Source organism: Lissotriton vulgaris, chromosome 7 (genome assembly GCF_964263255.1).
Source record: "Lissotriton vulgaris chromosome 7, aLisVul1.2, whole genome shotgun sequence".
Taxonomy (NCBI): domain Eukaryota; kingdom Metazoa; phylum Chordata; class Amphibia; order Caudata; family Salamandridae; genus Lissotriton; species Lissotriton vulgaris.
Window position 1 is genome coordinate 1,582,109,021 of NC_141695.1, and position 24,420 is coordinate 1,582,133,440.

General features: G+C 40.6%; 1 protein-coding gene across 2 annotated transcripts in view; it reads right to left on the reverse strand.

Annotated features, from left to right (window-relative positions):
• The window catches only part of LOC147706032 (uncharacterized), a 777,463-nt gene that overhangs the window by 286,095 nt on the left and 466,948 nt on the right, over nt 1–24,420 (reverse strand). For both annotated transcript variants that reach the window (XM_086932483.1, XM_086932484.1), the window contains 2 exons: nt 14,070–14,243; nt 5,537–5,981 (listed from right to left, as the gene is read on the reverse strand). In XM_086932483.1, coding sequence (XP_086788609.1) covers nt 5,537–5,981; nt 14,070–14,243 — 619 coding nt within the window. The remainder of the gene's footprint in view (nt 1–5,536; nt 5,982–14,069; nt 14,244–24,420) is intronic.

A 24,420-nucleotide genomic window follows, 5' to 3' on the forward strand; every position in this document is an offset into this window, starting at 1 on the left:
CATGAAAAATCTGATGAGGTTCTGGTGGTTTTTAGACAATATTATAGTAAACTATATAAGGACAAAGTTATACCCTATTCATCAGACCCTCTTTTGAATTTTAGTGGTAGTATGGATATGTCCAAATTACCCTTAGTTCAGGTCGCAGCTTTAGAGAAAGAGATAACACGGAAAGAAACGGAAGCTGCTATTCTTTCTCTTGCACTAGGAAAGGCTTTGGGCCCGGATGGTATTTCGCTAGAATTTTTTAGGATGTTTCGACATCTTTTGAAGGAAGATTTGATGGTAACTTTTGAAGAAGCACAGAAAGGGAATGCACCGGAACCCTGGCGTCATTCAATGATTATGGCCTTTTTGAAAAAAGATAAGATACCTTCCTTTCCGACCTCTTATAGACCTATATCTTTAATTAACGCTGATAGCAAGATTTATTGAAAGATTTTAGCTTCTCAGATCTCAGCCATAATTCCATCTATTGCTTCTCCTTTTCTGCATGAATTTATTCCAAACCGTGACACTACTGATCATATTCGACGCTTAATCGCTCTTATGGACTGGGCTCAGGTGACCAAGACGGCAATGGGAATTACCCTGTTGGATGTCGAAAAGACGTTTGACAGGGTAGCCTGGACATATTTATGGGATTTGCTTTATCAGAAGGGTTTTGGCCCAAAGATGATCTCTGCGTTAAAGGCTCTTTATGTCTCCCCAACAGCTTCTGTTAAATTAGCTGGCCAGGAATCTGTTCCTTTTTCTATTTTTCGCGGAAAACAGCAAGGATGCTTGTGTTCCCCGTTATTGTTCGCCCTTTATATTGATATATTTTTAAATAAACGAAATCATGCGGAGAATATTTAACCAGTTCAAAATTCTCGTATGAATTACAGGGCTTTCGCTTATGCGGATGATAAAGTAGTAGTAACCAAAGATATTCAAAGGGCAATTCCAATAATAGAGGATCTGGCAACTCAGTTTGGATCCTTCTCAGGGTACAAGCTGAACATTTCTAAAACTCAAATACTGTATGTTGGCCAGGATCCTCCGGCTCAAATTAGAACTGTGACAGAAGCCACATATCTAGGTATTAAAATCACATTACCATTATCTATTATTCCGGAACTAAACCTGAATACGGTCTTGAAAAAAGTTAATTCAATGCTGGAAAGAATAGATCATCTCCATTTATCTTTATTTGGGCGGGGCAATGTTTTCAAGATGTCGGTACTCCCCAAGTTTTTATATATGTTTCGTGCTATACCACTTGAATTTTCTTCTAGCTGCTTCAAACAGCTGGAAATGATGTCAGCAAGATTTCTATGGGGCTATAGGCGTCAGAGACGGGCATATAAAAAGATGATAATGCCTAAGGATAGGGGGGCTTGGGAATACCGCATTTTTTGTTTTATTATTTGACCTCTGTTTTGCAGTTTATTAATCCCTTGGTGATTGGTGAAAGGGCATAGATTCTACCGAGTCACTCCCCGTCCATTTACAAATTCGCATTGGGGGAGGAATGTCGCAGATGTTTGAATAAAGTGATAGAACCTAGCTACTTTAAGAAAGACAAATTCAAGATATTGAAGTCAGCCTTTATGGTATGGAGATTAATTAAGTGACAGGTAGGTATTTAAAAAATCACTGTTTACACACCTTTTGCAGCACCAGGTACCCTCCCCCCAAACTTTTATGATTCAGTAATGAATAGATGGCGTTTGAAAGGAATTCAGTATTTGGGTGATTTGATGGGTGATGGATGTCTTATCTCTTTTATTATATGCCTGGTAAGATATCGAAATGGGGGATGATTGTGGGCACCATGTGCAGCAGATGTGGGGAAGTCGCAGCTGATGCACTACATATGTTTTTCCTGTGTCCAAAATTGACAAACCTATTTTCTTCTATTGAACAATTTTTGGGTGTATTGCTGGGGTCAACAGTCAATATAACGGGGGAGCTGGTACTGATAGGTGTAACCTCAGATATACTTTCTGAAGCTAGAAAAAGCTTTCTGTACATTTGTATGGCGCAAATACGTGCTTGTATTTCGCAGGTCTGGATTAGCCCTACTCCCCCGTCCTTTGAGACATGGCGTGCTCACCTGTTAGCTACGTATCATTTAGAAGTGGCTATATATGGAACTAAGAGCTGAAAAAAAAGGACCATGGGAATGAAGATCTGGGCACCGGTTAGTGATTGGATTCAAGGTGAAACTGTTTGATTATTCCTTTTTTCTTTTTTTCTCTTGTATTTCTCATATATGTATTTTCATGATGTGAGATTTTATTATGTTAATTTTGTTATTTTCTGCTCTGCTCTTCTTGCATAAAATGGGACAAAAATCTAGTATAAAATATTTTAAAAAAAGGAATTATATAAGGAAGATAAGTGCACGCTCTGGGACGCCTTTCGAGAAGTGTCCGGACCAAACACTGGGGCAAGCCTAGATCAAGCAACCAGGAATATACTAGAAGCTGATATCTCACTTGAAGAGGGTTTAACTGTGTTACATCAGTTACCCTCAGGGAAAACTGCTGGTCCGGATAAAATTCCACTTGAGTTCTAGAAAGCACTTTAATTAGAGCTAGCCCCTCTTCTATTCGACTTTTTTTTGGGGAGTTCAACATAATGGGCTACTGTCGGAGTCATGGAAAGGAACAGATATCATCATTTTCCCTTATAAGGACAAGCCCCTGGATAGGACTACTTCATACCAGCCAATATCATTGATAAACACAGTTGTCAAGTTATACTCTAAAATCCTAGCGGGTCGACTGGGCAGGTCCACAGCTCATCTAGTGTCAACCTGGCAGCATGATTTTATACCCGGCATAGGAACAACTGACCATATAAGGCAGACTATAACGCTTTTTGATGTTATGACAGAGACAGGGGGACAGATGGCTATGGTCCTCCTTGATGCTGAAAAGGCTTTTGACCGGCTGGCTTGGAATTTTTTGTGGAATGTATTAGAACGAGAGGGATTTGGCCGCTGAATGATTACCAACATTAAGGCCACATAGCTTGATCCGTATGCCCTGCTCCAGCTACTGTGTTAAAAGTCGGAAATCATAAATGTGGGTAGAGGAACAAGGCAGGGGTGCCTCTGCTCTCCCATTTTGTTTGCCCTTTATATAAATCCGCTGATTGAGAAAATTCTATGCAATCAGAAAATAATACCAGTAATTTGTAACGGCTATGAAACCAAGGTGTTAGAATATGCCGATGACATTGCTGTAGTAGCCACTGATCTTGAAGGGGCAATCAGGGAGATCAAATTTATCGCTGGCGAGTATGGACTGGGTGCCGGATATACAATGAATAAAGGGAAAATGCAAGTTATTCGTATGAATACCATTGCCTACTCTGACATGCGGTGTGTGGATACAGCCACGTATTTGGATGTTAAAATTAACTCCAAGGTAGACATCATTAGCCAGATTTATTTCGATCCATTGGTTAGAAAGTTCTCTACTGATCTAAAGCATATAAATGGGCTACATTTATCACTAATTGGTAGGAGCAACATCCTTAATATGATAATGCCACCAAAGATATGATATTTATTTCTATCTTTACCGGTAGCTATAGATGGGTCAATGCTGAAAATTTTGGGTTCTATCTTTATACATTTTAAATGGCAGAACGGAAAGGCAAGGTGCTCCTTAAAATTATTTTCTCTCCCTCAGGGACATGTGGCTGGTATGACCCCAATCTTACCCTGTAGTATTCGGTGGGCCTTTTACAGCAGATGTACATGCTACTTTTCGCTGGAAATACTAATAGGACATATCAGGAAAGCCCTATGACTCTCCCAACAACCTAAGAGCTTGCTCTTGGGAACAAGGATGATGGACTGCTTCTGCGGCAATTAGAGTCGAGCTACCTTAAGAAAGTGCGATTTAAGATTATACTTAACGCCTGGAAAGTATGGAGTAAGATAAGTAAATGCATGAAGATTTCCAAATACTGCAGACATACACCTCTGTGGCGAGCTTTACTGTTCCCACCTTTATTCTATGATATTATCGGAAGGCAATGGGAGCAGCACATGATTGGCATCCCCGACAGTTCATACTTTAAATATGTACAAATATGATATTTTTTTTAAATAATCGTAAAGTGGTTAAATCCCTGGATAAAATCCCTCTTTCGGCTGCAATAGCCCACACAGATTGCAAAATAAGAAATATCTATAGTATTTTGCTTGATAACCTCCTGGACGACCATGTAAAGACCGGAGTAAACTAGGCTGGAAAGCTAGGGGATCTTGATAGTGAGCTAGATAAGGTAATGGGAGTAGCTTCAAAGATTTTTCTGTCCGATAGCCTGAAGGCACAACACTATAAAATGGTATTTAACCTCTCTTTTATTATGGTTAAGCTGTTTGGGTGGGCAAAAAGGATAGACAATAAATGTCCCAGGTGCGGGGATGCTCAGGCTGCACTGGTTCATATATTCTATAGCTGCAACAGGCTATATCCTCTGAAGAACGGCCTGGAGTCATTCTGGGAGAGACTGGGCGAAGGATCTGCCTTAGTCTCTCCATGATGATCCTAGGCCAGGACAAAAGTAACAGATTAGACACACCCCAGACCTACCTTGTTTTTATATCAGTCGCAGTTGCTGGATTGCTACTCGCTGCCAGATGGAAGGACTCAGAGCCCCCTCGTTTCAGGCCCGGCTTGCCCGATTGATGGGTAAATACAATCAAGAATTTGCCCTCAATATGTGCAAGGGTAGGCAGGCTAGGAAGCTGGGGCAGAAATTTGGTCCCCAATGTCACTCTGGTTGAACAGCTATAGTGGTCTAACAGACCTACCCGCCTCTGGTATGTAGTAGATTTGCTCATATTAACTAACTCAATAACCTGCGGCTAGAGTATCCTGGAAGTATCGAAATGGATGACCTCTCACTTTAACATCTTTTATAATCTAAATTAGTTTAAACCAGATGGTGCCTACTCAGGCCTTCTATGAGTAAGCTATATTATAATGTAGATATTTATGAAATCTACTGGCTACACTTTTCGTTTTAATCATGCTCACTATTCGCTTATTACGCGTATGCATTCATGACTGTTTGTATAATGTATCTCGATAATGTGCTCCTCTTTGGGTAATAAAAAAAAAAGATAATATTTGTGCATCGATTACAAGTCTGTTGAGAGGTATTAACTAACCCATCCTTTGCTGATGAACATATTTATAAATTCAAGGTGGAAGTTGACACAATTTCAGAGCAAACTAGATATGATCCAGGAAGCACTATTTAAATCACTTGTTACCCTCTTGTATCAACTTTGAGCAATCTGAAGCCACATCCTTTACTTGCTCCTAAAAGAATGTTGTCCTGCATTTGTAAAACTGGATACATTTATGCTGCTTTCAGATGTGGCTCATGAAAGTGATGACCTAGGTGAAAGGTTAAAAAACCATAGTTAAATATTTGTCTATCATTCTATTATTATAGTACGTATTACACCTAAAGCCCTACCTTTCTTACAAAATGTGTGTTATGCAAGCAACATTTTTCTTACCCTTTCCTGAGGAACTTGATCCCAATGCAAAGCCTTTGTTTTTCTTGAGGACAGTGTTGTAGAACCAATTAGAGGTGGTGGAGGTAAAGGGTAGATGTCACGTAAAACAGCTCTGTTTGGAGGTACAGGCGGCAATCTATGAGATTTTTGAGTTGGTGAAATAATGGAAACCGCTGATATTTCTTCATATGGGCTGCTGTTGGTTAAGGGACCATCTTCTGTATGCTTTCTGGCCGGATCGGCGTGTTCAGCTACTCGATCGGCTACTTGATCGGCTACTTGGCAGGATGATTTGGTCACTCCTTGAATACAGGCATATACATCTTGGGTCTCAGGTTTTGATTGAAGGTGGGTACAGAAACTGCTTAAAAGATCCACCCATCCATCTCTCATTTTCTTTAAGTCCACAATAGCCTTTGTATGCTCAGGCACTGATATTCGAAAACTGAAATGAAAAGATACACATCAATTTCAACAGTTTGATGGGATAGTAAGGAATTGATTTTGACAATCGAATGCATGATTCGGAATGTAAAACTAATGATTGCAGTTTTATAGTCTTAAGAACAACATTATATTGACACATTTAGGAGATAATATTAATTCTAAGCTGATAATGTTTAACCACTTGGATGCTAAGGGTGGTGCCTGCATATCAATGTAATTTCCATTGAAATCAATGGAAACTCCATGACGAGTTACCCTTGTCATTAGCGGCGAAGAGGTTAACATATGTGTGATTTTTTATGCCACCGATCTTACATTATCTCCCGTACTTTCAAGCCGCCTGTGGAGCAAGTGATCTAATCCTACCTGCAGCCTCAGTTAGCCTCCCGACCTGCAACCGGGGCTATAGAGCTGGTTGCAATGCTGCTGCCGGTGCCCGGACGCCATAATCTTGCCGCCACTACCGGGGCCGCCAGAAAGGGACCACAACACCCAGCAGCCCACGGGGCAATCTCGCCGCGCATCGCAAGAGCACCAGGGCCAAAGGCGGGCCCTTCCGTGCCCGTCAGGGACCGTTTGAAGCAGGGCTGGGCTACCCCCTTTAAAGCGTGCAATTCCCACTATATTCGGCTGATCTACAAGTAAGGTTCGGTGACACTTTAATACTCAAAATTCTTTCATGGTTTGCATCACATTCCTTGCCTGATATTGACAACCCGTGACACTTTGTGAAGGGCGGATTGGAACTGTAGCTGCTTTTTATCTCAGGTCGTAGCTTGTAAATCAACATTGGACTAGCAGCTATTGAACTTTAGTATTCTTTTTGGTTTCTTTTTCAGGTGCAGCAGCTTGGTGTATTTAATTTACATTTTGTGGACATTGTCAGAGTTATGGACAGAGGCTTCTCATCCATTTTAATTGGTCTTTAGGATAACCTGCTGTATTGGTTGTTGAACGTATACCGCTATCGGTCTTATAGTATAGACATTGTATTTTTTATACTGTTTACTCTTTAACAGATCCTAATTTCAAAATGAGTACACAGAAAGTAGCTACGGGCTCAGGAGTGGTTGGAACCCTAGATGCCTTTCTATCTAGGGCGGAATCAGTTCTCACAAAAGAAATTACACTAACGGAGCGTAGGTTATCCTTGGAGCCTTCCACCTCACATGGCAGGCTTTCTATTACCCCCGCATTCCCAGATGTCTTGACTGTCTCTACTCATGACATACCCCCTCTTGATCAACACCGGAGTTTAACGCTGGAGGACGACACCTCACAGCTGAATGAAACTAGGCTTTCAGGGATCCAAGATCAGGTACTTAGCCCTGCTAATCATAAATTACGGGTAAGGGCAAAGAAAGTTAAAGCAGTAACTATTTGTCCCAAGAAAGCCGAGACTACATCAAGGAAAACTCGGGGAACCAGACAACCCGTGTGCCCTGTGTCAGGCAATCAGGGGGTGACAGTGGTAGAAATACATGACACGGGTAATACCACGGAGAGAGATCTTAATAATCATGATCAGATTAATGTTGGGGCATTATTTGCTGGTCCCGAGGAAGGGATCTTCTGGGAAGATTAGAAGCTATGTTGAATTCCCTCCTAGATCCTATTGTCCAAAAAATATGTGGGGTTGAATCAAGGTTGTCTAACTTAGAAATGTTGCTGGCTAATCACCCCCAGGACATTGCTACAGCAAACCCACACAAGACTGATACTCTAGGGCCTAGCGCGAAAGTGCGGGCGGGCTAGAGGTGATGAAGTCGATAATGGTTCGCCCAGAGCTATAAGTAGGCCTCTGGACATAATAAGCCCAAGTAGTCCTAGGGTGGCTAAAGGATGTTTAGGACAGCCCACCAATTTTAGAAATGCCCCACATTTTTCTGAGATAAACAAGAGGTCTGAAGAGGGGTCCCTTGTGCCCTTTAGATTACCAACCATTGATCTTCCGCCAGAATCAAGTCCATATGTAGTTATACTGGGGCATGTTCCTGTTCTTCCATTGTGCAAGAGCGAAAATTATGGGCAATTCATGAATAAAACAACGCATTGGTTCTCCCAGAATACCATAGATTGAGCCAACTTTTCTAACAATATAATTATGGTACGCAGGGTCAACTGGATTGGTAGATCGAGTAAACAAGGAACAGGGGACTGTATTATTATCAATTTTGATAACCCCTATATGGCAGGCCGAATTTTTTCGAGGGGTCTTAGTCCCTCGTCATTAACGAGCACCGCAATTAGATTGCTACCTTTGGGGTTTTTCTATAAGCCACCAATTCATAGGGATGTGGTGAGATCTGTTCATGAGGAATACCACCAGGGGGATCGGTGGACAAGATTGAGACCTATACATTACCCTACTCCCTTGATAATACCTCAGATACCCCGAAACAGGCAATGCAATACCGGGTATAGAGTGCCACTTAACAACAGATTTGAAACCCTGTCAGGTATGGTGGCCTGTGATTGACTAGGGGAAGTAGAACCCTTGGGGGTAGGATATATTATTGGAAAAGGCAGGAGTTGATGTGGCTATGCAACAAAGGGGGAGCTTGAATAATTTTATCTCTTGGAACATAGTGGGTTTGTCTGCTAAGTTAAGGGATCCCAGATGGCTAGCCTATGTGAAGCAATTTCTGATAATCTGCCTACAGGAGACCTGGTCGGTAGAGCGTGACCTTTTTTTAGAAGGCTACAAGGCCTATTTTGTTCCAGCTAAAGCATCAACAAGGGGGAAACCAAGGGGGGGACTGGTTATCTAAATCTCGGTAGCTGTTGTGTGTAAAATCCACGTAGTTCCCTCCTCACACCTAGGTACCCTCGCACTAGCGGTACGCAAGGGGGCTCACTGCTGGGGACTTGTTAATTTTTATAACTCAATTTATTCTCACCCCGACTCTAGTAATATAAAGGTCTTGAGTGAATTGATTTTTAATTACTGAAAGTGAATTTAGCGACCATAATCTTTTATCACTCTGCCTGACTGGTCCTTGGGTGGATAAAACTGTGGAAATCCCTAAATCTGGCCTACTCCATCCAACGGAAGGAAAGCGCAGACTGAGATGGTCGCAAGTAAACCCTGAATTAATTTTTAACAACATTAAAACTGCTTGTGTGGACGAAATAGCCCTTTGCACACAGGGTAGGCATTCACCAAAAAAGGTGCTAGTGGCCTTTAAGGCTATCACATAAAAGGTGACTGGGTTGCTATCTGCCCCAGCTAAGAATCAAACATGTGTGGTCCCTAGATGGTTTGATTGTCACTGTTCTAAAGCAGCAAAAAGGTTGAGGGAAGCTCTATCCATTAAACCCAGATTACAAGCTGATGTTATAGCTTGTCGCAGGGACTATAAGTTGGCTTTAGCCACACAAAAGTGAGCATTAAGGGATGAATCGTGGGCATAGTTACTGGACCCTGAAACCTTTAGCAACAGTTCAAAGTTTTGGACTGTGGTAAATAAACAACTATTCGATCAGGACGGGGGGTGGCTTTGAATGTCATATATCTAAGGAGGAATGGGAAGCCCACTATGAGCAGATGTTCGATTGCTCATTAGAGCAGAACGATAAGTCGCCATCTGGACCCAATGCAGCGGAAATAAGATTCGGGAGGGGAGAAATACTGGAAGGTATTGCCAGCCTATCAGCTGGCAAAGCTCCTGGTCCCGATGGGATACCCCCTGATCTTTTTAAGTCTGATCCTTCTTTTTGGGCACCAATCTTAGAGTCTGTGTTTCATGCTGCAGCACAACACGGCTGCCCCCAGTCATTGGCAACCTCTGCGATAGTCCCCGTTTTTAAAAAAGGTGATAGAAGCAGCCCTCACTGTTATAGACCCATATCACGTTTAGATTCTGTGGTGAAAGTAGTTGGGAGGGTCCTCCTGCAGACACTTTCATCATGGGCAGAGGACAATAAGATTTTGTCCGATGCTCAGTATGGGTTTTGTAGGGGACGATTCACTACCGCCCAGTGCCTTAATCTCTTTTTCTTACTGAGCAAGTATACTGTGGTTCGTCAGGGGACTATTCACCTTGCCTTCATGGACTTGCCCTCAGTTATTGACTGTGTCAACAGGAATAAGCTCTGGCAGTCCATGAGGGCAATGGGAGTTGAGAACAGCATTGTAGATTTGTTAGAAGATTTACTCAGGTCCACAAAAGCAAATGTCAGGTTCTCTCAGGACCTGAGTGTTACAAAGGATTTTAACATTAAAAAGGGAGTCCGACAAGGATGTATTTTTGCCCTTTTTTTGTTTATTTTTTATATCAATGAACTAGACAGCGTTTTGAGGGGGTTGGGGGCTGATTGCCCCAGAGTTGGACGGCGTAGGATTCCTGTCCTGTTATATGCGGACGATGCTGTCCTCATATCCAGGATGGAAAAGGGACTACAAGCACTTTTAACTGCCTTCAATGCATTTATGTCAGACAGGGACCTGAAAATAAACAACACCAAATCTTATGTCATGCAGGTAGGGCAGCCTCCTAAAAAGAACTTCCGATTTAAAGTTGGTGACTCTAATATTCCCCTCACTAGTACGTTCTCTTACTTAGGGGTCCTTTTTGATATTAAGCTTAAATGGGGACCTCATATTCTGAAAAAAAAAGGGGACATGGTGAGGGTTAACGCAGCAATTTTCAATTTTGCCTCCAAATTGGGAAAAGAGCCTACTGGCGCTATGCTCCAAGTTTACAAGGCCAAATCTTTAGCCACAGCAACTTATGGCAGCGGAATATGGGGGTATAATGCCGGAGACATTAACCAAATTGTGGAGAACGACTTTTTGAAACGTTTATTATGTGTCCCACGAGGAACACCAAATTTCGCTGTCCACGAAGAATTGGGGACCCAGTTTGTTAGTGATGTTCTGTCCTTGCGCCCTCTGAGTTGCTGGATAAATATGTGGCTGAATCCTGACGTCCCGCTGACCCACCTGATTTTAAAAGACTGTATGGCGATGGATAATTCGACCACAGCACCTTAGCTAAATTATATTATGAAAAGTCTTGTAATCTTGGGGCGGGGGGAGTTATTTATTTGTCAAACCTAAAAGCATCAAAAAGGGAGACTTGGAGGCAATAAAAACAGCCTTTCTATTGGAAAGGAAACTGACAAGGGAAGCCAAGGAGTTACAGAAACCTAGTGTGCGGACATATATCATACTGAAAACAACCCTGCAAGTAGAACTATATCTCTTGGGTACGTACGAGAAATTTGTATTAACTAGGTTTTGTATGAACTTGTTTCACCATATGCTTGTAAGACCAAAATGTTTTATTTTGAATAAAGTGGCAGCTCCCTGTGGCTGCAACGGGAAGTCTCCGCAGGGCATGCTGCATTTTATATTTTTATGTCGATTGTATGAACTCCCTCGAAGACGCTACCTGGTGCCCCTTTTAAAATAAACTTAACTTTGGACAGGTTAGCCCAGCCATGATGTACCTACAATTATTGAGTGGGGATTGCTTACTTTTTATTGTGGAATTCCTAAAATCAATTGTCAAGTGTAGGAAGTATATGGACTCGGAATGAATCTTTTAAAAATGTTATCCAAATTCTTTTTGTTAACTGTATGCTGCTAAGGATATTATTCTAATAATGCACTGTCACTTTTTGCCAAATCATGTAATGGAATAGTTTTCTCTCACTGAGGGTCCTGAATTAATTATTGCCTGGACGTAGTTGTGGATCATTGTATATAATTTTTTTTTATCTTTGTTGTACTAGTTTGTGTAACTTTTATGATTTATTAATCTAAACCGAATAACATTTCTTTGAATTGAATTGAATTATCTCCCTCTGAGGTTTGAGACAATTTAGGCATACTCAGAATTTCAGAAGGTGATATTCAGTTTACTTTGATGTCCTCATTTTAGAACATATGTCAGACACAGCTATGGGTCCACTCACATTAAAGAAGGTTTTTTAATTAACAAGGCTCCACATGAAGGATTTGGTCAATGAAGGGTTCAAATCATAAGCAGAAACTTGCCCCATACTATATCAGTAGCTAATAATTATTATTGGAGATGGAATTTTAATTAGTGTATAATACTAGCCATTAACATTTTCCATCCCCCCTATGAATTAGATACAGCTTTTCTTTTGTAGATTCACAGGTCTCAATTTGTGTCACATATTTTCAGGATGCCAACACCCTGTAAAATCACTTGGAATGTCTCTAATTTAAACTAATATATATTGTCAGTTGTTAGAAATATGCTATGGATCTGCCTCTCCGCTGTACTCAACTAAGGAAGGTCAAGCATCATTGAAAAGAAGAGGCTGTAACTAAGGGCAAAACCCATGTGTGGTTGTATGGGAACTATGGAATCGCCATTTAGCATAAAGTAGTGCAATTAAGTGCACTGCTCTGCAGTGATTTGCTTCGGTTAGTTAAATCCCAGCAGAAGACTTTGCATCTATTGCATCTGGTTGCGTTAAAGAAGTAATGCAAACCCAACTAAACTCTTTGTAAGTCTGGGCCCTTATCTGCTGTGGATACCACCATTTTTTCTTTTTTTAAAAGGTGTACAGGATCCATTCTGCACCTGTGCTCTTCCTACAATCATGTATACCTTCTTTGTTATGGAAACTGCTCTTTAGATGTACATTACATTTTGGGTTAGTTGTCTCAGGTGCTGCCTTTGGAGGAAGATATAGCCCAGGCAGGCATCCATAAAGCAGTCAGATCCTTACAACTGGGAAACACAGGAGGGGACAAAATACTTGTACTTTCCAAAAGCTTATGTGGCATCACTGGCATAATTGAATTCTTTACTTGTAAAAACAATGTAATACACCCTCTCTTGTAAACGTGTTATTCTCTCTAACAATTCATTTCAGAAATATGGGGAGCTAGAATGATTCTTGTTTGCCACCAAGTCATACCCTTCATTTATACTAAAAAACGAAAAACTCAAACAATATTAAATATGTACTTTACAGCGATATTTCCTTTCCAAATTACCTTTACTAGCTTATTGTACTTGTTTTTGTGAATTGATTTATATTGAAAATGGCGAGCAAACTCTTTAGGTGCACCTGTGTGTTTATGTGTGCTTGTGTGTACACATACATAAAAAACATTGGGAGGCCCGAACTGGTTCACATAGAGTTGGTAAACGCTGAACCCCCAAAAATTGTTTGAGGACCTGGGCAATTTTATGTATTTCTGTGTTTTAGAGTGATTGTTTGTAAAATGTGTTAGCATAAATATATGTATGCACTTGATTAATGTCAAAGCCTGGTCCTGGTAAATATATGAATGCATTGAGGTATGTGATTCAGTTTATTATACATAGGTAGAAAAAGTCAAGGTCTAATAAAATGCTTTAACTTTAGATGAAACTTTATATATTAATAGAATAGAAAATGAGTATGTTCTTCAAAGTCCAGTTCCTTGTAAATATTTCACTGCAAAACATGTTTCTAAATTTCTTAACAATTGATTCATTTATGTAGTAGTAAAATACAACAAAAGCACAATAGGTCCTACTCACAGTGATATTTTGCAGTATGTAAAATAGTATACCTGCTGGACTATTTTACCTACTCTTACATGCCTTGGTGAATTGTCAAGAAACCATTGAAATTGAGAAATAAAACAGGAATATTCATGTAAAAATAGTACAACTACAAAGGACTGTGCTCTACTTGCACGTTTGCTAAAAGGGAGTTGAATTTGTTGTGACTGATTCACAAACATATGAAAGAGTTCTCCTGAAATACTACTTCCAATATTCATGAATGTTTTTGTCAATCAGCCCCAAAATGGGGGAGGACAGTAGCAACATGGTAGGCAATGATAATAGAACTTTCGAGCAGAACAGTAAGCGATTGGTTGGCCACCTGACTACAGTTTAAGTCCAATTAAAAAATAAGAACTCATAGATTTTATCTGAACAAAAATCATTACTGTAACCTTTTTATAGACAGTTGTTGAACAATCTAACAGTAAAAAATAAAATGTGTAATTTTCATAGGAATAATAAAAACAGTGTAGTTAAGTTTCCTTTAGTTGTGCTCACTTTACCTCTGTTTATAGTATTGAATATTAGTGAATAATACTTACATGTAATGTGTATTCTTGACCTGTAGGGTGAATGTCGGGAACCCATTATGGGAACTGGTGTTTACAATCCCGTTGGTCAAATTGATAATCTGTTCTGCTGGCTCTGAGTCACCCTTTTCTCTTTGCCCAATGAAGTATAGAACCAGCTTGTCTTCCCTTAGCTTTACCAAGTACCTTAAAGAGATGAATGGGACAGTAACCTTTTAGAAGACAGGCATTTCACCTTCTTGAAAATTGTTTGACATGGCAAAACAAAACAAATTGTCCTTTAAGTCTAATAAGATCTATATAATGGCTCAAAACGTAAGGGGCTATCATGTTAGAGTAGCCGTCTGGCTTACTCATATCATATGGACACCTTCAGCCATTGCTGGATTTTTCAGAAAGAGCACTTTGAATTGGGGTATTTTGGAATCCATACTTATAATGCTGAAAGTGAAAGTATAAGTCCCAGAAGGCAACAAAATGTTTACTGAAATCAATGACTGGCTGAACTTGTATATATGAGGTGGGAAACTTGGCAGCTCTGTGAGTCACTCGAAAAGCACGTGCCTGCAGCAGCATTACTTTATCCCACAGGGGAAGAAAATCAATATTCATAGTCATCCCAGTAAGCACTCGCTCAAGGCATATTGTCTATGGAATAACATGCACCCATCCAATATCAGTCTTTGTGCCTCATTCAGGGTAAGAACTCCTTTAGAAATGCATATTCAAATTGTAAATTGAAAGTGCATAGATATATAACCAAGTTACTGCACAAAAGTAATTCCTTAGTAGTGCTGTAATATTAGCTCAAATAATTATCTTAACATTTTGGAAGTGGAACAAGCTGTCCTCCATTGAGGATTGGATTCTAGACATGTCTCCTAAAATCACAATGAAATGTTCCTGAACAAAACAAGATGGGAAACATATGCAGCTAAATGTATTTGAACTGTTTTTTTAGAAAAAGCTGAGCGGCTATATATATATATATGTATATATATGTGTATATATATATATATATATATATATATATATATATATATATATATATATATATATATATATATATATATACATATGTGTGTGTGTGTATATTACCTACTGGCGGTCGCCAGTAGGTATATATAGTTAGGATTTTTTCTCTATGGAACTTTTGAAAATTCTATGTCTAATAACTTTGGCGTTTGTGGCCGGAATCGGCTGAAATTTTTGGGAAAATGGCACATTTTGTTTCTGATCAGCCCCTGAAAATTTGGGGGGGTTTTGTCAAGGGGGGGCCGAGAAAAAAGGGGGGTCCCAAAACGCGTTTTTCCCATTCATTTTTCCATAGGGCGTTTGGCCTCACTTTTAGCTCGAACGGCTGAATGGATTTGCACGAAACTTGGCAAAATTGTAGGGACTGTTAGCCCGATGTGCCTTTGCTGGGTCTCAATATATGTGCTCCAGTGGATTTTAAGAAATTAACGTTTAAAAAAACAGATATATCTGTGACAGCGTCCCGGATAGCGAACCGGTTCGCGTACTTTTCGCGTAACGGAGCTTTGCGAAGCGAAGCTGATTGTAAATGTAGTGCGATTTATATAGCGCACATATCACCCGAAGGCATCAAGGCACTTGCTTAGGGAACCCGTCCTGGTATTCCCCTGTGAGATACCCCGGTAGGGTATCCGCAAGGTGAAAGCCAGGCATCCCGCCGCGAGGGGCGGTTGTGGAGATTAAGCAAGCTATTGCCCAGAGTCGCAGAGTGTGAACCCGTGAATTGAGTAGGCACCGGAGCGAGAATTGTCGAGTCCATGGACAATTTAGGACTCAAGACCCCGCCGAGCCGGGAATTGAACCCTGGTCCTGGGCTGATCTCTGCTTCCAGGTCTGCCTCCTCTAACCAGTGAGCCACACTTCTCCACTTGGCTCTCTGGTGTCTGTCAACATTCTAAACAGTCCGGAGCGGCCGCCATCTTGTCTCCCGGTAGGATCGAGAGACAAGAGGAGGCCAAAACGAAGGGGGAAATGAAGGAAAGGGGGCAAGGTAGACCCCTTCTGACCCCCTAGCATTGATGAGGGGGATATTAAAGTGCCCCGAGGGGCCAAAAAAAAAAAAAATAATAATTGCGATTTTTTGTCGTAGAGGCACAAATCGGTACGTGAACCGGGCAGCTAACCGGCAGCGTAACGGGAGTCTGAGGAGAAGCTGATTGGCTGTCAACATTGTAAACAGTCCGGAGCGGCCGCCATCTTGTCTCTCGGTAGGATCGAGAGACAAGAGGTGGTGAAAAACGAAGGGGGAAATGAAAGAAAGGGGGCATGGTAGACCCCTCCTGACCCCCTAGGATTGATGAGGGGATATTAAAGTGCCCCGCGGGCAAAAAAAAAAAAAATCGTGATTTTTCGCCGTAGAGGCGCGTCCCGGTACGTGAACCGGGCAGCTAACTGGGCAGCTAACCGGCAGCGTAACGGGAGTCTGAGGAGAAGCTGATTGGCTGTCAACTTTGTAAACAGTCCGGAGCGGCCGCCATCTTGTCTCTCGGTAGGATCGAGAGACAAGAGGTGGTGAAAAACGAAGGGGGAAATGAAGGAAAGGGGGCAAGGTAGACCCCTCCTGACCCCCTAGGATTGATGAGGGGGATATTAAAGTGCCCCGCAGGGCAAAAGGAAAAAAGAAAAAAAAATTGCGATTTTTCGCGGTAGAGGCGCGTCCCGGTACGCCAACCGGGCAGCTAAACGGTAGCGTAACGGGAGTCCGACATCTTGTGTTTTTGGAGCGTCCGGTTTGCGTACCGGGTAGCGTTCCAGTAAGCGTAACAAGGGGAAAACCAAGAGAAACAGTAAAATAAAATTTAAAGGAATAGATTTCCACCAAACTTGGCAAAATTGTAGAGACTGTTTGTTTGATGTGCCTTTGCAAGGCCTTAAGATATGTGCACGTGTGGATTTTGTCTAATTAAGGTTAAAAAAAATATATATATATCTGTAAGCGTGCTCTGGTGCGCTTACGTTACGGGTTTTGTTTGCGCTGCAAAGGCGATACGTCACGTTTATGTGACGCGTCATGAGGCGTCTCACGTGGCTACGTGATACGTCACGTAATAAAGAATATATTTTACAGCTATAGATATTAGCTTTTAAAAAACCAATTAAATTCACTGAAAAAACCATAGGTTATAGACCATATATAGTTAGGAATTTGCATTTACAAAACCTTGAAAATTCACTGAAAAAAACATTGGTTATAGACCATATAAAGTTAGGGATTAGCATTTTCAAAACCTTAATTTACTCGCACAAAACCATAGAAATTCGCATATATAGTTAGTTGCAATAACTATATATCGCGCACCCGCAATCCACTGCTGATGATGTCACATATTACATCATTCATGACATGGTGAGTGACATCACTGATGACATCACTGATGACATCTCAAATGACATCACTGATGACATCTCAAATGACATCACTGATGACATCACTGATGACATCTCAAATGACATCACTGATGACATCTCATTAGACATTACTGATCACATCACTGATAATATCATTCATGTGATAATACGATGATACTCTTCAGACTCTAATATAACCTTAGATACAATCAGTGTAAACAGACACTCATAGATTGTCACTCATCCATGGAGTTACTCATACATCTAGTCAGTCATGAAAAGAATCAATCACTCCTCCATTTCCTCAACTATAAAGTTATACACACCTTACTAATTCAAACATATTCTAACACATATTTACTCCCTTATACAATCCCTGATACAAGTTCACAATGATCCATACAGCCACTCACACATTCACTGGCTCTTATGCACAGTTATTTATATATTCAACTCTCACATGTACTGTGTTCTACATATGTACTTACTTTGACATGTAGCACTGAGATATCCATTCACTCACCAATACACTCTTGCACACAGTCAACTGCCCATGCAGCTGTTTCCACATGCACTTTTGAACCCATACATCTAGTGAATCAAATGCTCACACGTCTATGCACAAAGTCATACCCCTCCCAGCCACCCACACACACACTCAGTCTCTCATACAAATACTTGGGCAACCAATCAATAACCCATATAGTTACTCATATAGCTACTGATCAACACATGCAGCAGTTTACAGAACAACAGACATAATGATGCACAAATTAAGACAGTTTAGTCACTAACCCATGCACTCAGTGAGACACATTTAATCACTCACTCATACAGTCAGTCATGCACCTACTAAATCCTTCATACAGACACTTATACATCCACTCATTCTTCAATATGTAAGACATATTTTAACTTTACAGAAACATACAAACACTGGATGTTGTCATCAGTGTTGTCATCAGTGATGTCATTTGAGATGTCATCAGTGATGTCATCAGTGATGTCAATGACCATGTCATGAATGATGTAATATGTGACATCATCAGCAGTGGATTGCGGGTGCGCGATATATATAGTTATTGCAACTAACTATATATGCGAATTTCTATGGTTTTGTGCGAGTAAATTAAGGTTTTGAAAATGCTAATCCCTAACTATATATGGTCTATAACCAATGGTTTTTTCAGTGAATATATATATATATATATATATATATATATATATATATATATATATATATATATATATAACTTGATAACAAAGAACAACAAATCCTGAAACTTGGTCTATCTTACAGCCCGCCTAATGACTTTAATTGTGCTCAAACAAGGATAGACATTTTTAATTATATCCGCAAATTGAAACTGATAAAATTCTTCACTGTGAAAAAAGCAAGCAAACTGCTGGTCACGGATATCCCAGTACTACTTGCAGCACAGTCAATAGCCTCTAATGATGAAGACAATGAAGCGGATCTATCCACTCAGCAGCTTCTACAACAAGTCACAATAAGCTAGATAGGGGCAGGCAGTAGTCCATTCAAAAAGAAATACATTTTTGTCCCACAGATGCCCAAAGATGCAATCGACATATATCATGAGAGGGTAGCAGATGACATTAAACAACTCTACCACAGGCTCAGACATAAACAACAAAGATCTAGCTACAATGAAACGCAATATGCCAAGCTCATGACCAAATTAAGCAAAAATACGAAGGTGATTATCAAACCCTCGGACAAAGGAGGGAACATAGTCCTTTGGCCCAAGGATGATTACCTAAAAGAAGCCCATTGACAATGATCTGATAAAGCTTGTTACAAAGAAACAAACAACAAAGAGTACAAGGCAGCCATTGACACACTAAGGAAACATCTTCAACAATGTAAACGTGAAGGCATGATTTCAAAAGATGAATTTGATTTACTATGGAGCGAATTTCCAACTATACCCTCTATATACTTCGTTCCTAAGACACATAAAGACACTAGCCCAATTCCGGGCCGCCCAATAATATCGGCAATAAATAGTTCAGGTGAACATCTATCACAATACGTAGACTATTACCTGCAAGACCTGGTCAAAGACTTGCCGACCTATGTTAAGGACACAGGTGATTTATTGAATAAGATCAAAGATATCCAATGGGAAGAGAACATGAGATTGATAACTTTGGATATAGAATCACTATATACATGCATTGACCATGTTGTGGGACTTACAGCAATCAAACATTTCCTACACAACAAACCAGCGGAGTGTTATGAACACAACAAATCCATAATAAAAAGCATTGAATGGTGCCTTAACAACAATTACTTTATGATTGGAACGCAAATAAATAAACAGCAGAGGGGTGTAGCGATGGGGTCTTGCTTCTCCCCCAGCTATGCCTGTCTGATGGTTGGCTGGTGGGAGGAGCAGACCCTAAAGATGAAACATCGAGAACAATATGATATGCATGTTAGGTTGTGGCTAAGATTTATTGATGACGTTTTTATCATATGGCATGGCAATGATGACAGTGCTAAAGATTTTATTAGTAGATACCTAGTGTATGATGGTGTTTTCACTGTATTCTAAGTCTCTTTTAGTGCAGCACTGGCTCTGGGCCTGGTTAGTTAGAGTCAGTTACCACCAGCACCTTTCTGAAAAAGTTGTGGTCACAGGATGAATTTGCAACAAGGCCTCTTTCTGCTCCTCTGTTGGTTCTTTCTGCACATTTCTTGCTTCTTCCTGCACTTTTCTTCTTCTTTGTGGACTTCTGTTGCCTCTTTATCCATTTATTTTGCTTCTTTCTGTGTTTTTTCTTCTTTCTTTACATGGCCAACCTCTGTAGGCATAGTTAGTAACTAAGAATTTAAAAAACCTTTGAAATTCATTGAAAAAACCATAGGTTTCAGGGACGTTATAGTTAGTTGGACATTTCACTCGTACAAAACCATAGAAATTCCCCCGTTATGGTTAATTCAGCAAACCATGACTTGCGCACCCGCAATGCACTGCTGATGACATCACATATTACATCAAGCATGACATAGTCAGTGACATCACTCATGACATTACTTATGACATCTCAAATGACATCACTGATGACATCATCCTTGTTATAGAGTGGCAAACCTACTCTCACCCTAATATAACCTTTGCTAAACACACACTCAAAAATACAAACTAACATTTTCAAAACAATGGACATACAAATACCAGTTATAACACACCTATTCAGTAATTCAAAGATCTACACATACATCCACTCATTCACCAACAGTCCTATACAGTCACTCACACATGTACTCACTCATCATATCTACTCATACACCCATACATCCTGTTACACAACACCACTCATCCAGAGAGTTACTCACACACATAGTCACACATGCAAACAAAGTATAAAACATCCATTTACTTGCATATACAGTTATACACACACCACCACACTTACTTTTACTGAAACTTACACATACTTACTCTCTTAAATCATCACTTAAAAAAACACATACCTATTTAAACAGGAACTCTTCTAAACTCTCACTCTCACATATACTCACTTATGTACACAAATACTGACATATACTAGTTTAAAACATTTGTAGTTACTCATAAGGACACTAATGAGACAGTCATTCACTCACTAACACACCCAACATACACTCATCCACCCATACAGTCCAGCAAACATACTGTCTTCAACACATACAAACAGTGACTCCCTCATTCATGCCTCTATGTACTAAGTAATAACCTCCAGCGAACCACACAGACACTCACACACTCATACCGATACTCAAAAAACCAACTAATAACCCATATAGACACTCATGTAGCCACTCACCTACCCATGCAGTCACTTATACACAAAGTGAGCGACTGATACAGATGTTTACATATTTAAACATTACTCACTAACCCATTTATTTACTAAGATACACTTAATCAGTCACTTATACAATCAGTTTTACATAAAAGAATAACCATTTAGACACTTATATACCCATTTATTCTTCCATCGACCTTGATATATAAAAACACACATTCACTGGATGATGTCATCAGTGATGTCATCAGTGATGTCATTGAAGATGTCATCAGTGATGTCATGAGTGATGTCACTGACCATGCCATCAGGGATGTAATATGTGTCTTCATCAGCAGTGCATTGTGGGCGGGCGAGTTATAGTTAACTGAACTAACTATAACGGTGGAATTTCTATGGTTTTATGCGAGTAAAACTTCATGTTAACTATAACTGGTGTGAAACCTATGTTTTTTCAGTGAATTTAATAGGTTTTTAAAAAGCTAATTCCTAACTATAACTGGTGTGAAACCTATGGTTTTTTCAGTGAATTTAATAGGTTTTTTAAATGCTAATTCCTAACTATAACTGGTGTGAAACCTATGGTTTTTTCAGTGAATTTCATAGGTTTTTTAAATGCTAACTCCTAAATATATATAGGGCCTCAAACCTCTGAAATGTAATATTTTTTATAATGAATCCTATATTGTATACTTATATAATAATATATATTTTTTTTTGCCTTGGTGTGCTCCCGGTGCGCGCCCCGGTGTGCGCAGCAGAAAGCGCACCGGTTAGCGTCCCGTTAGCGCTATTGCCGCGAACGAAAACATCATCGTGACGTATTGCGTAGCCGCGTCCGCTTGATACGCACGGCGTAAGCGCACCCGGAAGCACTCGAAGCAACGTAAACATCAGACCGGCTTACGCGACCCGGGGCGCGTCGCGTAACCGCGTCGGGTCATGTGACCTGAAAATAACACTTTTTATTGGTGCAGAACAGTTTTGGTTTCCAAATGATGAAAGCCCGGGTCATGTGACCTGAAAATAACACTTTTCATTGGTTCAGGACAGTTTTTTTTCCAAATGATGAAAGACCCCACCTTTTTTCCTTATTCTGACTTTGTCCTTTGACTGAGGAAGACCTGTTTGAACATCTTTGAGAAATATTTGGTACTTTAAAATGGCTACAGTAGCAGCAGCAGCTGGAGCATCTGCACCACCACCACCACAACATTACATTGGTGGTCAAGAAGAGGAGGAGGAGGAAGAGGAGGAGGAGGATGGGAGAAGGTGGGTGCAAGAAGACAATACCCCATACAAGCCAAGGCAGCACATTGTATGGGAGTTTTTTTCTATACCAGAGGGCAAGAAGAAAGTCAATGCGCCCAAGGTGACTTGCCTAATCTGTGGCATGGCACTTTCAAGGGGGAACCCTAACAAAAAATATTCTTTTGGTAATAATACCATGATTAGACACATGCAGCGAACAACTATTCTGCTACAGAGATGAGAGAACTGGCAAGTAACCCTCCCCAATCTTCAACCACCACCTCCAAAAGAAAGCAACCCACTCCATCGGGACCAGAGACAAGGGAGACGATCCCTTGCATACAACCACGGTTTGGGGATTTCAGAATTACATGTATTTTTGTGGTAAGTCCATCTCCTATGGTGAACAGAGCATAAAGCTCATCCTCCTTGCTGGTGACAACCACTATTGCCCCAAAAAACCCCAATTTTTTCCTGATTTTTTTTTGCTCCAGTTGAGCCATTTTATATTCCCGGGCACTCCCCCCGCGCAAATCGAAAAACAAAAAATATTTTTTTTGCCCCACGGGGCCCTTTTATGGCCACCACATCAAACCTAGGGGATCAGAAGGGGTATACTCAGCCCCCTTATGGTCATATCCCCTTTGTTTTTGCTTCCTCTTTTGTCTCGATCTTACAGAGACACAAGATGGTGGCCGCTCCGGACTGTTTCGAATGTTTACAGACACCCAAGAGCCAATCAGCTTTCCGCGCTCAAGTCGCGTAGCGCGCCCGGAGCGCTCCCCGGTGCGCGTACCAGAGTGCGGCCATAGATAAATTATATATATTTTTTGAACCTAAATTACTCAAAATCCACTGGAGCACATATCTTGAGACATAGCAAAGGCACATCGGGCTACCAGTCCCTACAATTTTGCCAAGTTTGGTGGAAATCCATTCAGCCGTTCGGGCTAAAAGTGAGGTCGATCGCCCTATGGAAATTAACATGAGGAAAACACGTTTTGGGACCCCCTTTTATCTTGGCCCCGGCTTGACGAATCCCCCCAAACTTTCAGGGAAGGACCGAAGGGCCGTGAGGCAAATTTGAGGAAATTTTCTGGCAACCGCCAGTAGGTAATATATGTATATATATATATATATATATATATATATATATATATATATATATATATATATATATATATATATATATATATATATATATATATATATATATTTTTTTTTTATTGATGTCATTTCTCATATTGTCTAGTAAAGTATAATACATATTTATTGGCTGTATTACCTTTAGGTTTTAACTACAATTACAAAAATACAAACTTAAAAAAGAGAAGGCATTTATAATGTGTCCAAGGGGCCAGTTCTTAATGACAATATTTCCACTACAAAATATCTTCAGTCTCAGGGGCTGATTACGAGTCTCGCAATCATAAGACCGTCAGACTCGCAGTGACGGCGGTCCGTTCACCGCATTGCGATTTCAAAATTTGTTGCGGCGGTGGAACACCGGCTGCACCAGGGAACAGTCACTCCCTCGCAGTGGCGGAGCTGCGCCACAATGTAACATGTTCAGTGGGACTGGCGTACTTCCAGTCAGCATATTACGAGTTCTGCCAATGTCAGCCATTTTGTGTCCGGCACCCCACCCTGAAAAGGCTAGCAATGGAGGAACAAAGAGGGCCTTACTGGGCCCACATGCCCCTCTCGTCTTGTGGATACATTCAGGTGGGCACAACGTGTGCCCCTACTGTCTGTATTCCCCACAAGTTATAGCATGTTAGATGAGCTGGGGAGGTCGCTTCTGAAATTCCTTGAGAAAGCGCAGCAGTTCGGGGTGGTCTTGGGGGTCCATATAAACCTTTTCAAATCCCAGTCCCTGGACCTTGGGGTTGCTCCCATGTCCCGA